The sequence below is a fragment of the Stenella coeruleoalba genome (genome assembly GCF_951394435.1).
Source record: "Stenella coeruleoalba genome assembly, chromosome: 3".
NCBI classification, from domain to species: Eukaryota; Metazoa; Chordata; class Mammalia; order Artiodactyla; family Delphinidae; genus Stenella; species Stenella coeruleoalba.
The window spans coordinates 158224972-158240297 of NC_137148.1; the positions used below are offsets into that span (position 1 = coordinate 158224972).

The window sequence follows — 15326 nt, forward strand, 5'->3', positions numbered from 1 at the left end:
CGGCCAGGCTGCCACCCCCTCGGTGACCGCAGTGGCTCCTAGCTGTCGTGTGGGTCAAGGCCAGACCTCCCCAGCATCCTGTACAGCCTTGGGTGATGTGGTGCTCCTTTCCTGCCTGCCCTCACCCCTGCCTATCGCCCCCACCTTGTTTTACATCCTTTACCCCACTGGCCTGGCTCCCTGCTACCCCCCTGCCACGAATCCCTTTTCAGTCCCATCATGGTGTCCCCTCTTATTTCTTCCCTTGCCTGGACACCTCCCCTACCCATCCTCAGAGATCCACCTCATTCAGGAAGCCCCCGTGGACTTTGAAGCCCACTGGATCACCTTGGGTCCAGGTGGCCTGTCATGGGAATTGACTCTTGGAGGTGGCAAGCCCTTGGGGACCAGGCATTGAGCTGGATCTGGGGCTTGGCATGCCCAGGCCTGACATCATGGCTTCCATGAAAAATGCATAGCTGCTTATGACTGACCCCTGGGCTGTATGTACAAGAGAATTAGGTCAGGCTGAAAATTAGGGCAGAGGTCTGTCTGGTCTGAGTGAGTGAGGGGAGAGCCCGGCAGGTCTGCCAGCCTGGCTGGGGGAGGAAAGGAATGGAGCACTTTTCCAGAGCCCCATGCTGCAGCAAAGCGGAGAGGCCTAAACCTCCGTCTGGGTTTGAGCCCGGCTGTGGCTGCCAGTGAATTTTCAGTCTGTGAACGTTTGTGAGGCTTCTCACATGTGAGGTGGGGAGGACCCTCCTTCCCAGCCGCAGGGCTGGTGAGGGCATGGGGATGGGCAGGGCCTCGGGAAGTCCCTGTGTGGCTACTTCAGGTGGACACCCAGACGCCCCCCACCTGGCTGCATTCTCTTAGGCCCTTTGTCCTGAGGGGGGCTCTTCCACGTGACTCTTGGGGGTGCTGGGCTGGAGAAGCCCTGAGAACGCCCTGAGCCACCTTCTTTCTGCAGCCAAGAACACCGTGGTGAGAGGCCTGGAAAACGTGGAGGCACCTGAGGGCGGTGAGGCGCTGTTCGAGTGCCTCTTGTCCCAGCCGGAGGTGGCCGCCCACACCTGGCTGCTGGATGATGAGCCGGTGCGCACCTCTGAGAACGCCGAGGTGGTTTACTTTGAGAACGGCCTGCGGCACCTGCTGCTGCTCAAAAACCTGCGGCCTCGAGACAGCTGCCGGGTGACCTTCCTGGCGGGGGACGTGGTGACATCTGCCTTCCTCACAGTCCGGGGTTAGAGTGGTGGGGTCGGGAGGGTGGGCTGGGTCCAAGGGCGGAGGGTGGTTCTCTGCAATCCCTCCCACTGATACCCCACTGCAAGAGTGTGGGAGGGTGGGGATGTAGGGGGGTGGTCAGTCGCTGAGACCCCTCCCACGGGATCACCCACTGCAGGGATGCTGGGGGTGGAGCTGGGACCACAGGCTGTGTGTGAGTCTCTCAGACCCATCCTACCAAATACCACACGCTGCAGGGGGCGGGGGTGGGTGGGCTAGGGCCACTGTGTGGGAACTTGGGACTCTTCAACCTCTCCCACCAGACACCGGATACCTCACTGCTTGGGTGCAGGGGGAGGGGCTGAGGCCAGGGATGCAGGAGGCATGAGCCTCTTGGAACCCTCCCACGAGCACGAGATATCACACTGTGGGGTGCGAGGGGGGTGGGGTCCTAGGAGGGGGCATAGGTTACTGAGACCCCTCTCACTGGATATTTGGCTGTGGGTAGTAGGCCAGGGCTGGGGCAGCAGGAGGGCGTGGGTCTCAGAGACTCCTCCCACTGGGTACCCAGCTGCTTGGTCAGGGGTGGAGTGCGGGGTTGGGGGGGGGAAGCTGGGGCCTCTGGGAAGGGCATTGATTTCTGAGACTTGCCTACAGGAGCACGGGGTGGTAGCCTTGGGGACGTTGATCTCTGAGGCCACTCCCACCTGAGGCTGGTGCCCTCCTCTTCTCGGGGGCGACGGGAGGGGGTGCATGGGTGTCTCCGAACCCCGCCCCGCCCCAGGCCACCCCTTGGCCCCTGAGCTCACACTGCCACCCCGCCCCGCAGGCTGGCGCTTGGAGGTCTTGGAGGCACCCCGGGACGCAGCCGTGCTGGCCGGGGGGCGGGCCAGCTTCAGCTGCACGCTCAGCGAGACAGTGCCGGTGGGTGAGGCGACCTGGTACATAAACGGAGCCTCGGTGCAGCCTGACGACGCAGACTGGACAGTCACCGCCGAAGGCAGCCACCACACCCTGCTGCTGCACCGGGCCCGGCCGCACCACGCCGGCGAGGTCACCTTCGCCGCCCGTGATGCCGTGGCCTCTGCGAGGCTCACTGTGCTGGGTGGGTGGCTTGGGTCTGCCTGCTGCAGCTCGGGTCCAGGGCTCTCGGGGAGACAGGTCGGGGGGCAGGAGGTTTCAGCTTCAGAGGCTGCTGGGGGCTCTCTGTGGCCCCCCACGCTTGGTGGCCTCTGGGCACACAGTCTTCCTGTGACTTAAACGCTCCATCCTTGCCCCTTCAGAAAGGCCGGGCTGTAGGGCACAGCTGCTCACAGGACTCTGAGGGGTGGACCATACTGTGCCCCACCAGCAGACCCCAGGGTGGGCGGGGCTGCGGGTGCTGACTGCCAGCCGCTGCACTGACCTTGTGCCTCCTGCCCGCCCCCGCAGGCCTCCCCGATCCCCCAGAGGACGCCGAGGTGGTGGGGCGCAGTGGCAGCTCCGTGACACTGTCTTGGGTGGCTCCCACGAATGACGGCGGAGGCGGTCTCTGTGGCTATCGGGTAGAGGTGAAGGCAGCGGCCACAGGAGAGTGGCTGCTGTGCCACGAGCTGGTGCCTGGGCCCGAGTGCCTGGTGGATGGCCTGGTCCCCGGGGAGACCTACCGCTTCCGTGTGGCCGCAGTGGGCGCGGCAGGTGCTGGGGAGCCTGTGTACCTGCCCCAGACAGTGAGGCTTGGTGAGTTGCTGCCTTGGTCCTGGTTTATAAGGGTGGGGGTTCAGCCTGGAGACCTCAAGGGCTCTCTAAGCTGGGGGTCCCTGCCCACGTCCCCCTCCTGTTCCTGACTACTTCTCCCAGCAGAGCCCCAGGAGCCCACGCCTGCACCCCCTGCCCCTGAGAGCCGGCAGGTGGCAGCTGGGGAGGACTTGTGTCTGGAGTGTGAGGTGGCCGAGGCTGGTGAGGTCATCTGGCTGAAGGGAACAGAGCGCATCCAGCCCAGTGGGCGCTTCCAGCTTCTCAGCCGGGGTCGGCAGCAGACGCTGTTGATTCGGGACTTCTCAGAGGAGGACCAGGGCGAGTATCGCTGCGCCCCTGCACGGGACCCTGTCTCTGTGGCGGCTGCTGCCTTCCAGGGTATGTCTTCCAGGGCCCAGCGTGCCCAGTGGAGGGAGGAGCCCTGGGATGTGGAGTGGGCCAGCCCTTTTGCTCACTGGTTCTCTCGGGGAACTGCAGGAGGTCCTCCTGAGGACACTGCCTCACACCAAGAAAGACTGAGGCCTGGGGTGGGGAGATGCACAGATCCCTGTGGCTCAGCCTCCTGTCAGAACCCACATCATTGGCATCTGAGGTCACATCGCTCTCTGAGTGGGATCCCGGCCAATGCAGCCCTTGGTGCCCACTGCTGGTTCCTTAAAGCGTTGGATCCCTACACTCTGAGCCCCCTGCACTCTGAGCACCCTGCACTCTGAGCCCCCTGCACTCTGAGCTCCCTGCATTCTGAGCCCCCTCCACTCTGAGCCCCCTGCACTCTGAGCTCCCTGCACTCTGAGCTCCCTGCACTCTGAGCCCCCTACACTCTGAGCTCCCCTGCACTCTGAGCTCCCCTCCACTCTGAGCCCCCTGCACTCTGAGCCCCCTGCACTCTGAGCTCCCCTGCACTCTGAGCTCCCTCCACTCTGAGCTCCCCTGCACTCTGAGCTCCCCTGCACTCTGAGCTCCCTGCACTCTGAGCCCCCTGCACTCTGAGCTCCCTACACTCTGAGCCCCCTGCACTCTGAGCTCCCTGCACTCTGAGCCCCCTGCACTCTGAGCCCCCTGCACTCTGAGCTCCCCTGCACTCTGAGCTCCCTCCACTCTGAGCTCCCCTGCACTCTGAGCTCCCCTGCACTCTGAGCTCCCTGCACTCTGAGCCCCCTACACTCTGAACTCCCCTGCACTCTGAGCTCCCCTGCACTCTGAGCTCCCTGCACTCTGAGCTCCCTACACTCTGAGCCCCCTGCACTCTGAGCCCCCTACACTCTGAGCTCCCCTGCACTCTGAGCTCCCCTGCACTCTGAGCTCCCCTCCACTGTCAGCTCCCCTGCACTCTGAGCTCCCTGCACTCTGAGCCCCCTGCACTCTGAGCCCCCTGCACTCTGGGCCCCCTGCACTCTGAGCCCCCTGCACTCTGAGCCCCCTGCACTCTGAGCTTCCTCCACTCTGAGCTCCCCTGCACTCTGAGCCCCCTGCACTCTGAGCTCCCTACACTCTGAGCTCCCCTGCACTCTGAGCTCCCCTCCACTCTGAGCCCCCTGCACTCTGAGCCCCCTGCACTCTGAGCTCCCCTGCACTCTGAGCTCCCTCCACTCTGAGCTCCCCTGCACTCTGAGCTCCCCTGCACTCTGAGCTCCCCTCCACTGTCAGCTCCCCTGCACTCTGAGCTCCCTGCACTCTGAGCCCCCTGCACTCTGAGCCCCCTGCACTCTGGGCCCCCTGCACTCTGAGCCCCCTGCACTCTGAGCCCCCTGCACTCTGAGCTTCCTCCACTCTGAGCTCCCCTGCACTCTGAGCCCCCTGCACTCTGAGCTCCCTACACTCTGAGCTCCCCTGCACTCTGAGCTCCCCTCCACTCTGAGCCCCCTGCACTCTGAGCCCCCTGCACTCTGAGCTCCCCTGCACTCTGAGCTCCCCTGCACTCTGAGCTCCCCTGCACTCTGAGCTCCCCTGCACTCTGAGCTCCCTGCACTCTGAGCCCCCTGCACTCTGAGCTCCCTACACTCTGAGCCCCCTGCACTCTGAGCTCCCTCCACTCTGAGCCCCCTGCACTCTGAGCACCCTGCACTCTGAGCTCCCCTGCACTCTGAGCTCCCTCCACTCTGAGCTCCCCTGCACTCTGAGCTCCCCTGCACTCTGAGCTCCCTGCACTCTGAGCCCCCTACACTCTGAACTCCCCTGCACTCTGAGCTCCCCTGCACTCTGAGCTCCCTGCACTCTGAGCTCCCTACACTCTGAGCCCCCTGCACTCTGAGCCCCCTACACTCTGAGCTCCCCTGCACTCTGAGCTCCCCTGCACTCTGAGCTCCCCTCCACTGTCAGCTCCCCTGCACTCTGAGCTCCCTGCACTCTGAGCCCCCTGCACTCTGAGCCCCCTGCACTCTGGGCCCCCTGCACTCTGAGCCCCCTGCACTCTGAGCCCCCTGCACTCTGAGCTTCCTCCACTCTGAGCTCCCCTGCACTCTGAGCCCCCTGCACTCTGAGCTTCCTCTACTCTGAGCCCCCTACACTCTGAGCCCCCTGCACTCTGAGCCCCCTGCACTCTGAGCTTCCTCCACTCTGAGCACCCTGCACTCTGAGTCCCCTGCACTCTGAGCCCCCTACACTCTGAGCCCCCTGCACCTGCACTGACCCTGGCCTGGTGTTCCCTGTGGTCATCCCCTCCTGTGCAGGAGGAAGACTGAGGTCTGGGTTGATCAGGGGATGCTGAGGCCTAGAGAGGGCCATTCAGAGCCTCGAAAACCTTGTACGCAGGGTGCATCAGAACTCTTGGGGGCCCAGGCAGGCAGCAGAGGCCTATAAGGGGAACCGTGGTCAGTAGCTAAGGCCGGCCTGGGGTTATGGCTCTGTCCCTGCCTGACTGACCCGTTTCCTGCCCTCCTCAGTGGTGCTGACCCCAGAATCTGGAGATGAGGTCCCCACACAGCCCAGCCTGCCCCCTGAGGCGGCCCAGGAAGGCGACCTGCATCTCCTGTGGGAGGCCCTGGCCCGGAAGCGCCGCATGAGCCGAGAGCCTACGCTGGACTCCATCAGCGAGCTGCCCGAGGAGGACGGACGCCCGCAGCGCCTGCGGCAGGAGGTAGAGCAGGAGGCTCCCGACCTCTCTGAGGACTCTTCCACGGCTGACGAGCTGGCACGCACCGGCGAGGCTGACCTCTCACACACCAGCTCTGACGATGAGTCCCGTGCGGGCACTCCTTCCCTGGTGACCTACCTCAAGAAGGCTGGGAGGGCCAGTGCCTCACCACTGGCCAGCAAGGTGAGTCTCCAGCTTGACCTACAAGGAGAGGCCTGGGTCTCTTAGATCTTTGCCACTCTGTCATTCATCCACACATCATCTCTCCGCTCTTGTCCGTCGGTCCATCCACCATCCGTTTATCCTTTCTTCCACCCACCCACCATCTGCCCATCTGTTGGTCATCCATCTACCCATCCAGCGACCATCCACCTACCCATCCATCCACCTGGCTGTTAAAACTTCTTTTCTGAAGAGCTGGAACCTACCTCTCCTTGGTATTTCTCACAACTCTGTCCTGCTCTGGGGAAAGCAGTTTTAGGGAGGGTGGGCTTGCTTTTTGGAAGCAACAGAAGCCATCAGGCATTTGGCCTCAGTGAAGGTAGTGCAGTTGACAGCAGGTAGCAGGCAGCAGGCATGCAGGAGCAAGGCGTGGAGCTGGGGCAGGAGACCTGGGCTCTGCTTCCCCTTGCCCTGTGTGTGTCCCTACACGATCCTTTCCCTGTCCCGGGCCTCAGGTGCCCCACCTTATCTGTGCACACAGGTTGAGGCCCCAGCCGCCCCTTCTGGGAAGCCACAAAAGCAGCAGGAGAAGCCAGCTTCAGTACCCCCACCACCAGGAGACCTGAGCGTTGGGGACTTGGGTGACCTATCCGTGGACAAGGCAGCAGTGAAGATCCAGGCTGCCTTCAAGGGTTATAAGGTCCGGAAGGAGATACAGCAGCAGGAGGGACCTGTGTTCTGCCACACGTTTGGGGACACCGTGGCACAGGTGGGAGATGTCCTGCGTCTGGAGTGTGTAGTGTCCAGCAAGACAGATGTGCGTGCCCACTGGCTGAAGGACGGTGTGCAGCTGACTGATGGCCGGCACCACCACATTGACCAGCTTGGGGATGGCACCTGCTCTCTGCTGGTCACTAGCCTGGGCCGGGCCGACGCTGGCCACTATACCTGTCAGGTGAGCAACAAGTTTGGCCGTGTGGCCCACAGTGCCTGTGTGGTGGTCAGTGGGATGGAGAGTGAGACCGAGAGTTCCTCCGGGAGTGAGCTGGATGACAACTTCCGCCGGGCCGCCCGGCGGCTGCACCGCCTGTTCCGCACCAAGGGCCCAGCAGAGGTTTCAGACGAGGAGATCTTCAGCGCTGACAAGGGCAAGGCAGAGCCCGAGGAGCCTGGGGACTGGCAGACATACCACGAAGATGAACAGTCCATCTGCATCCGCTTCGAGACGCTTGCCGAGGCCCGCCGGGCAGCCACCTGCTTCCGGGACATGTTTGGCACGCTGGACAACAGAGTGGACATCAGCCTGTCAGAGCAGGGGCTGCATGGGGTGGAGATGCGCATTGGCAAGGTGGCCCCCACCCCTGCAGCGCCTCCGGAGCCAGTACTGGCCGCAGAGGCAGGTGAGTCTGCAAGCTGCCTGGGTCAGGGGTGGGGGGAGAGGAAGAGCGAAAGCAGCAACGGTGACCAGGGTCAGCTGAAAACTCAAGGAGGTTTAGCTGAAGGGGCTTTAGCTTCTGGCTGTTCGCACATGCAGCCCACTGAGCTGGGAGGAGCCCTGACTTTGGGGTTAGACAGAGCTCAACTGAAGTCCCCGCTCTGCCTGCTACTGATTAGCCTCTCGGAGCCTCAGAGTTCTGTTCTGTGAAATGGATTCGGGAATACTGACGCCCTAGAGTTTAGGGTTATTTTTTCCCCCGTGAGGGTTTCAGATATAATCTGTACAAAAGGCGGGGTTCCACATAGTCCAGTGTGAACCCCATTTCCCACTCCAGCAACTAAAGTTAATTAAAAAGTCATTTCACTGTTTACTCGCATCTCCCTAGGAACAGCAAAGGGAGTATCGTTAAAAACCCATAGCATCATTCCTCCTCTTTAATCCTGAGCTACTAGCGTGCTTCCAATCCCAGACAACCAACCTTGGTCTTCCCTTTACTTCCCCTTCTTCCCCATTTCCTGTCTGCTATCTCTCTGGCCTCATGGTAGCTTGGGAACCAGGCTAATGAAGAGAGGGTTCTTCTAGAGCATGGGGAGGAGGGAAGAGCTCAGTTGGCAGAGACAGAATTCTGTTTAGCCGCCCATTCTGTGAGCACTCATGTGAATGGGTGTTGTGCAGATGACGTACATTGAACTGCTGGCAGCTGGGGCAACTTGGGGGAGCCTGAGGCTAACGTGTCGTATGCCCTGCCCGTCCCTCCCAGCCCCGGTGTTCCTGACCGAGCTACAGAATCAGGAGGTGCTGGATGGGTACCCCGTGAGCTTTGACTGTGTGGTGACAGGCCAGCCCGTGCCCAGTGTGCGCTGGTTCAAGGACGGGAGGGTGCTGGAGGAGAATGACCACTACATGATCAGTGAGGACCAGCAGGGCGGCCACCAGCTCATCATCACAGCTGTGGTGCCAGCAGACATGGGTGTCTACCGCTGCCTGGCTGAGAACAGCGTGGGTGTGTCCTCTACCAAAGCGGAGCTCCGCGTGGACCGTGAGTGCATGCTCGGGTCTGATGGGTCAGGGTGGGATCCTGGCTGGGAGAGGCAGTGCTGGAGACCATTGGCCTCAGGCCAGGCAGGATTTGGGGCTGGAATGTCTGTGGAGGATGGAGTGTTCTCTTGGAGCCCCCTTGAGAGGTGGCTGGGCTGGGGAGGAACCTGGAAAGGTTTGGAGGTACCCCATGGGCGCAGTGGGTGGTTAATGGCACTGTGGCACAATAAGAAATATATATTTGGTCTTTGTCCCTGATTCCTGGCGGGCCCTAGACAGCTTCAGCACAAATATATCCATCTGATTTTTGACAAAAATGCAAAAGCAATTAAATGGAGTAAGGATAGAATTTCAGATTCAAGGATGGAATTTCAAATGATGCTGGAGTAATTTGAACACTTGTAGTCAAAAATATGAACTTTGACCTTATGTGAAAATTAGCTCAAAATGGATTAAATACTTAAATGTAAAATATGAAGCTATAAAACTTTTAGAAAAAAGTAGGAGGAGATCCTCAGGACCTAGGGCTAGGAAAAGACTGCTTAGACTTGACCCATAAAAGGAAAAATTGGTAAACTGGACCTCCTCAGAGTTCAAACCTTTTGCTTTGAGAAAGACCAGGTGTTGAGGATGAAAAGCTATGGGTCGGGAGAAAATACCTGCAAATCACATATCTTATAAAGGACTAAAAAATATGTAAAGGAAAGCTCAAAATTAAACAATAAAATTTTTTTAAAAATCCACTTACAATAGGAGCAAAAGACCTTTCCATACATTTCAAGGGAGAGGACATACAGAAGGCAAATAAGCACACGGAAGATGTGCCTGTTTTTATTTCCACTTCCCTGATGGGATCTCCCGTGCATTGCTGGTGAGAGTGTAAAGTGGTGCAGCCACTCTGAAAAACAGTTTGCAGTTGCTCACAAAACTATGTAGCTACTGTATGATCTAACAATTGCCTTTTTTGGTATTTATCCCAGAGAAATAAAAACTCAAATTCATAATAAAACCTGTGCCCAAATACTCATAGCAACTTTATTCCCAATAGCCAAAAACTGGTAATGACCCAACTGTCAAACTGTGGTATGGCTATTCTATGGAATACTACTTGGCAAGGAAAAGGAACAAATTATTAACATGTGCAACAATTATGATAAAATTTCATTTTATTGCATAAAGTTAAACAAACACACATATACTCAGTGGACTTCATGTGAAACTTGTGAAATCTGAACAAGATCGAGGGATCATAGCAATGTCACCTTTTATAGCTATGAGACAAGTTAACATCGCTGGAAACTGGGTGAAGAGTAAATGGGATCTCTGTATTATCTCTTAGAACAGCATGAGAATCTATAATTCTGTCAACAAAAAGGAAAATAAAACTATTAAATATAACAAGTCTAGTATCTTAAATAAGACGAGATTTTCTATAATTACCTAAGTAGTTCCATTTCCAAGCTCTTTATTTTGCTATGTAGGTCTAGATTTCTATCTCGTAACACTTTCTTTCTGCCTGAAGGACATCTTTTAGCAATTTCTGTAGTGTGGGTATATCTGAAAAATGTCTTTATTTTGCTTTTCTTGAGGATATTTTTGCTAGGACAATTTTTTCTTTCCATACTTTAAAGATGTTTCTCCACCATCTATTAGCTTGCATTCTTTCCAATGAGAAATATGATGTCGTTCTTATCTTTGTTTCTCTGTACATAACTTATCTTTTCTATTGGGATTTAAAAGTTTTTAGATATTTGCACACCATAACATTCACCATTTAAAAATGTATAGTTCCGTGGTTTTTAATATATTCACAAGGTTATGCTACCATCTAACTCCGGAACATTTTCATCATCCCAGAAAGAAACCCCATACCTATTGACGGTCACTCCCCATTCCCCCTCCCCCAGCCCCTGGCAACCACTAATCTGTTTTCTGTCTGTGTGGGTTTGCCTATTCTGAATTTTCCATGTAAATGGAATTATACAATATGTGACTTTTTTATGTCTGTTTTTTTTTTTTTTTTTTTTTTTTTTTTTTGCGGTACGCGGGCCTCTCACTGTTGCGGCCTCTCCCGTTGCGGAGCACAGGCTCCGGACACGCAGGCTCAGCGGCCATGGCTCATGGGCCTAGCTGCTCCGCGGCATGTGGGATCTTCCCGGACCTGGGCACGAACCCGTGTCCCCTGCATCAGCAGGCGGACTCTCAACCACTGCGCCACCAGGGAAGCCCTACTGAGCTTGTTTCCAACGTCTATCCATGTAATAAATATCAGTGCTCCATTCCTTTTTATGGCTGAAAAATATTTCACTGTATATGGATGATTTATCCATTCATTGGATGATGTTTATCCATTGGTTTATGGCTACTGTGAATAATGCTGCTATGAACATTCATGTGCAAGTTTTTGTGTGGACATACGTTTTCATTTCTCTTGGATCTATACCTAGGAGTGGAATTGCTGGGTCAGGTGGTAAACTCTATGTTTAACTTTTAGAAGAACTGACAAACTCTTTTACACAGAGGCTGCACCATTTTACATTTCTGCCAGCAGTGTACAAAGGTTCCAATTTCCCTACATCTTTGCCAGCACTTGTTTTTGTTCATCTTTTCAATTATAGCCGTCCTAATGGATGTGAAGTGGTATCTCATTGTGGTTTTGATTTGCGTTTCCCTACTGACTAATGATATTGAGCATCTTTTCATGTGCTTATTGGCCATTTGTGTATCTTTTATTGGAGAAATCCTTTGTCCATTTTAAAATTAGATTCTTTGTTTTTTAAATTTTGAGTTGTAAGAGTTTTTTGTATATTCTGGGTACTATCGATAGATCCTTATCAGGTATATGATTTTCTTTTTCTTTTTTTTTTTTGTAATAGATCTTTATTGGAGTACAGTTGCTTCACAATACTGTGTTAGTTTATGATTTACTACAAAGTGAATCAGCCACATGCATACATATATCCCCATAACCCCTCCCTCTTGAGTCTCCCTCCCACCCTCCCTATCCCACCTCTCTAGGTCATTGCAAAGCACCGAGCTGATCTCCCAGCAGCTATGCTGCTGCTTCCCACTAGCTATCTATTTTACATTCGGTAGTGTACATATGTCGATGCTACTCTCACTTTGCCCCAGCTTCCCGTGCCCCACTCCGTGTCCTCAAGTCCATTCTCTATGTCTACATCTTTATTCCTGTCCTGCCACTAGGTTCATCAGTACCATTATTTTCTTTTTTAGATTCCATATATGTGTTAGCATACGGTATTTGTTTTTCTCTCTCTGACTTATTTCACTCTGTAAGACAGACTCTAGGTCCATCCACCTCACTGCAGATAATTCAATTTCGTTTCTTTTTATGGCTGAGTAATATTCCATTGTATATATGTGCCACATCTTCTTTATCCATTCATCTGTCGATGGGCATTTAGGTTGTTTCCATGTCCTGGCTATTGTAAATAGTGCTGCAATGAACATTGGGGTGCATGTGTCTTTTTGAATTATGGTTTTGTCAGGGTATATGCCCAGTAGTGGGATTGCTGGGTCATACAGTAGCTCTATTTTTAGTTTTTTAAGGAACCTCCCTACTGTTCTCCATAGTGGCTGTACCAATCTACATTCCCACCAACAGTGCAGGAGGGTTCCTTTTTCACCACACCCTTTCCAGCATTTATTGTTTCTAGACTTTTTGGTAATGGCCATTCTGACTGGTGTGAGGTGATACCTCATTGTATTTTTGATTTGCATTTCTCTAATAATTAGTGATGTTGAGCATCTTTTCATGTGCCTCTTGGCCATCTGTATGTCTTCTTTGGTGAAATGTCTATTTAAGTCTTCCACCCATGTTTTAATTGAATTATTTGGTTTTTTGATATTGAGCTCCATGAGCTGTTTGTATATTTTGGAGATTAATCCTTTGTCCATTGTTTCATTTGCAAATACTTTCTCCCATTCTGAGGGTTGTCTTCTCATCTTGTTTATGGTTTCCTTTGCTGTGCAAAAGCTTTTAAGTTTAATTAGGTCCCATTTGTTTATTTTTGTTTTTATTTCCATTACTCTAGGTGGGTCAAAAAAGATCTTGCTGTGGTTTATGTCAGAGAGTGTTTTCCCTATGTTTTCCTCTAAGAGTTTTATAGTGTCTGGTCTTACATTTAGGTCTTTAATCCATTTTGAGTTTATTTTTGTGTATGGTGTTAGGGAGTGTTCTAATTTCGTTCTTTTACATGTAGCTGTCCAGTTTTCCCAGCACCACTTATTGAAGAGGCTGTCTTTTCTCATTGTATGTTCTTGCCTCCTTTATCGTAAATTAGGTGATCATATGTGTGTGGGTTTATCTCTGGGCTTTCTCTCCTGTACCATTGATCTATATTTCAGTTTTTGTGCCAGTACGATACTGCCTTGATTACTGTAGCTTTGTGGTATAGTTTGAAGTCAGGGACCCTGATTCCTCCAGCTCTGTTTTTCTTTCTCAAGATTGCTTTGGCTATTCGGGATCTTTTGTGTTTCCATACGAATTGTAAAATTTTTTGTTCTTATTCTGTGAAGAATGCTATTGGTAGGTAGTTTGATAGGGATTGCATTGAATCTGTAGATTGCTTTGGGTAGTATTTTGACAATAGTGACAAATTTTGACAATATTGATTCTTCCAATCCAAGAACATGGTATATTTCTCCACCTGTTTATGTCATCTTTGATTTCTTTCATCAGTGTTTTATAGTTTTCTGAGAACAAGTCTTTTTCCTCCTTAGGTAGGTTTATTCCTAGGTATTTTATTCTTTTTGTTGTGATGGTAAGTGGGATTGTTTCCTTAATTTCTCTTTCTGATTTTTTGTTGTTATTGTATAGGAGTGCCAGAGATTTCTGTGCATTAATTTTGTATCCTGCTACTTTACCAAATTTATTGATTAGTTCTAGTAGTTTTCTGGTGGCAGCTTTGGGATTCTCTATGTATAATATCATGCCATCTGCAGTGACAATTTTACTTTTTCTTTTCCAATTTGTATTCCTTTTATTTCTTTTTCTTCTCTGATTGCTGTGGCTAGGACTTCCAAAACTATGTTGAATACGAGTGGCAAGAGTGGACATCCTTGTCTTGTTCCTGATCTTAGTGGAAATGCTTTCAGTTTTTCACCATTGAGTAGGATGTTTGCTGTGGGTTTGTCATATATGGCCTTTATTATGTTGAGGTAGGTTCCCTCTATGCCCATTTTCTGGAGAGTTTTTATTATAAATAGGTGTGGGATTTTGTCAAAAGCTTTTTCTGCATCTATTGAGATGATCATATGGTATTTATTCCTTAATTTGTTAATATGGTGTATCACATTGATTTGCGTATATTGAAGAATCCTTGCATCCCTGGGATATATCCCACTTGATAATGGTGTATGATCCTTTTAATATGTTGTTGGATGCTGTTTGCTAGTATTTTTTCAGGATTTTTGCATCTATGTTCATCAGTGATACTGATCTATAATTTTCTTTTTTTGTGATATCTTTTTCTGGTTTTGGTATCAGGGTGATGGTGGCTTTGTACAATGAATTTGGGAGTGTTCCTCCTTCTGCAATTTTTTGGAAGAGTTTGAGAAGGATCAGTGTTAGCTCCTCTCTAAATGTATGATGGAATTCGCCTGTGAAGCCATCTGGTCCTGGGCTTTTGTTTGTTGGAAGATTTTTAATCACAGTTTCAATTTCATTACTTGTGATAGGTCTGTTTATATTTTCTAATTCTTCCTGGTTCAGTCATGGAAAATTGTACCTTTCCAAGAATTTCTTCTTGGTTGTCCATTTTATTGGCATATAGTTGTTTGTAATAGTGTCCTATAATCCTTTGTATTTCTGTGGTGTCAGTTGTGATTTCTCTTTTTTCATTTCTAATTTTATTGATTTGTGTCCTCTCCCTTTTTTTCTTGATGAGTCTGGCTAAGGGTTTATCAATTTTGTTTATCTCCTCAAAGGACCAACTTTTAGATTTATTGATCTTTGCTATTGTTTTCTTCATTTCTATTTCATTTACTTCTGCTCTGATCTTTGTGATTTCTTTCCTTCTACTGACTTTGGGTTTTCTTTGTTCTTCCTTCTCTAGTTGCTTTAGGTTAGGGTTAGATTGTGTATTCGAGATTTTTCTTGTTTCTTGAGGTGAGATTGAATTGCCATACACTTCCCTCTTAGAACTGCTTTTGCTGTGTCCCATAGGTTTTGGGTGGTTGTATTTGTGTTGCCATTTGTTTCTATGTATTTTTTAATTTCTTCTTTGATTTCTTCAGTGATCTCTTGGTTATTTAGTAGTGCACTGTTTAGCCTCCATGTATTTGTGGTTTTTACAATTTTTTCCTGTAATTGATTTTCAATCTCATAGCGTTGTGGTCAGAAAAGATGCTTGATATGATTTCAATTTTCTTAAATTTTCCAAGGCTTGATTTGTGACCCAAGATGTGATCTATCCTGGAGAATGTTCCATGTGCCCTTGAGAAGAAAGTGTATTCTGCAACTTTTGGTAGAATGTTCTATAAATATCAATTAAATCTATCTGGTCTGCTGTGTCAGTTAAAGCTTGTGTTTCCTTATTTATTTTCTGTTTGGATGATCTGTCCATTGGTGTAAGTAAGGTGTTAAAGTCCCCTACTAAAATTGTGTTACTGTCGATTTCCCCTTTCATGGTTGTTAGTGTTTGCCTTATGTAT

The 15326-nt window shown here is 51.4% G+C and overlaps 1 protein-coding gene across 1 annotated transcript in view; it reads left to right on the forward strand.

Annotated features, from left to right (window-relative positions):
• Positions 1-15326, forward strand: part of OBSCN (obscurin, cytoskeletal calmodulin and titin-interacting RhoGEF) — a gene marked incomplete at both ends in the record, with an annotated part of 178879 nt that overhangs the window by 131539 nt on the left and 32014 nt on the right. The window contains 7 exons of the mRNA XM_079915848.1: positions 950-1222; positions 2033-2308; positions 2635-2922; positions 3043-3318; positions 5823-6196; positions 6717-7575; positions 8374-8652. Of these exons, the coding sequence (XP_079771974.1) occupies positions 950-1222; positions 2033-2308; positions 2635-2922; positions 3043-3318; positions 5823-6196; positions 6717-7575; positions 8374-8652 (2625 nt within the window). The remainder of the gene's footprint in view (positions 1-949; positions 1223-2032; positions 2309-2634; positions 2923-3042; positions 3319-5822; positions 6197-6716; positions 7576-8373; positions 8653-15326) is intronic.